This window comes from Trachymyrmex septentrionalis, unplaced genomic scaffold (assembly GCF_001594115.1).
Source record: "Trachymyrmex septentrionalis isolate Tsep2-gDNA-1 unplaced genomic scaffold, Tsep1.0 scaffold131, whole genome shotgun sequence".
NCBI classification, from domain to species: Eukaryota; Metazoa; Arthropoda; class Insecta; order Hymenoptera; family Formicidae; genus Trachymyrmex; species Trachymyrmex septentrionalis.
In genome coordinates this window covers 1,109,934-1,110,618 of record NW_017304450.1, presented here as the reverse complement: position 1 = coordinate 1,110,618, position 685 = coordinate 1,109,934, and the positions used below count along the sequence as shown (strand labels likewise).

General features: G+C 24.2%; 1 protein-coding gene across 1 annotated transcript in view; it reads left to right on the top strand.

Moving 5' to 3' along the window:
* Positions 1 to 531: 531 nt before the first annotated feature.
* The window catches only part of LOC108756992 (hyphally-regulated protein-like), a 2,791-nt gene continuing 2,637 nt past the window's right edge, over positions 532 to 685 (top strand). Inside the window, exon 1 of the mRNA XM_018501216.1 lies at positions 532 to 684. Within this exon, the coding sequence (XP_018356718.1) occupies positions 625 to 684 (60 nt within the window). The 5' untranslated portion in view covers positions 532 to 624. The remainder of the gene's footprint in view (position 685) is intronic.

Sequence of the window (685 nt, the reverse complement as noted above, 5' to 3'; positions counted from 1 at the left end):
AATCATTTCATGAAAAATTCTTAAAATAGCATTATCCTCAGTCACACATGTGTAATCTCTATACCATCGCTTTTTTTTTAAAAGTTCAATAATTTTTAGTATTTTTTTTTAATTAATTTTATTTTATAGCAATTGACTTCTATCAATTCCTTTTATATTTTTATTAATATACATCTACTTTTAATTCAATTTTTTTTTAAAACCTTAACTTAAAATCACTATGATAAAATATTTGTTCCTACTTTGTCTTTTATTAGTTATTTTTTTATTTAATGTCATAAAATATAAATTTAAAAGGTTTAAAAGTGGAACATCTGTGATAATAAAATATCTTTATATGTCATGCGGTGTATTGTTTTCAGAATATATAATACACAAGATAAGGAACACGATACATAATCTGTGAAGAAAATCCTGCAAAATGACTAATACGTTACACGGCTTTATCACGTTTGTATTTTTAAGAATATGCATACTCTTGTCTATATAAATGAGCAGAAAATTTGCTTAAGATTATAACGGTTACAGAGTGTGTAACAAAGTACATCTAATATAATAATATAAGACGAACAATTCCATATAGTTGCAATAAAAAGTTGTACAGAAAATACAGTGAAGAACAAAATGTTACGTCTAAGTATTTCGATTGGATTGTTTATTTTATATGGAACTGTCTTGACAGAGG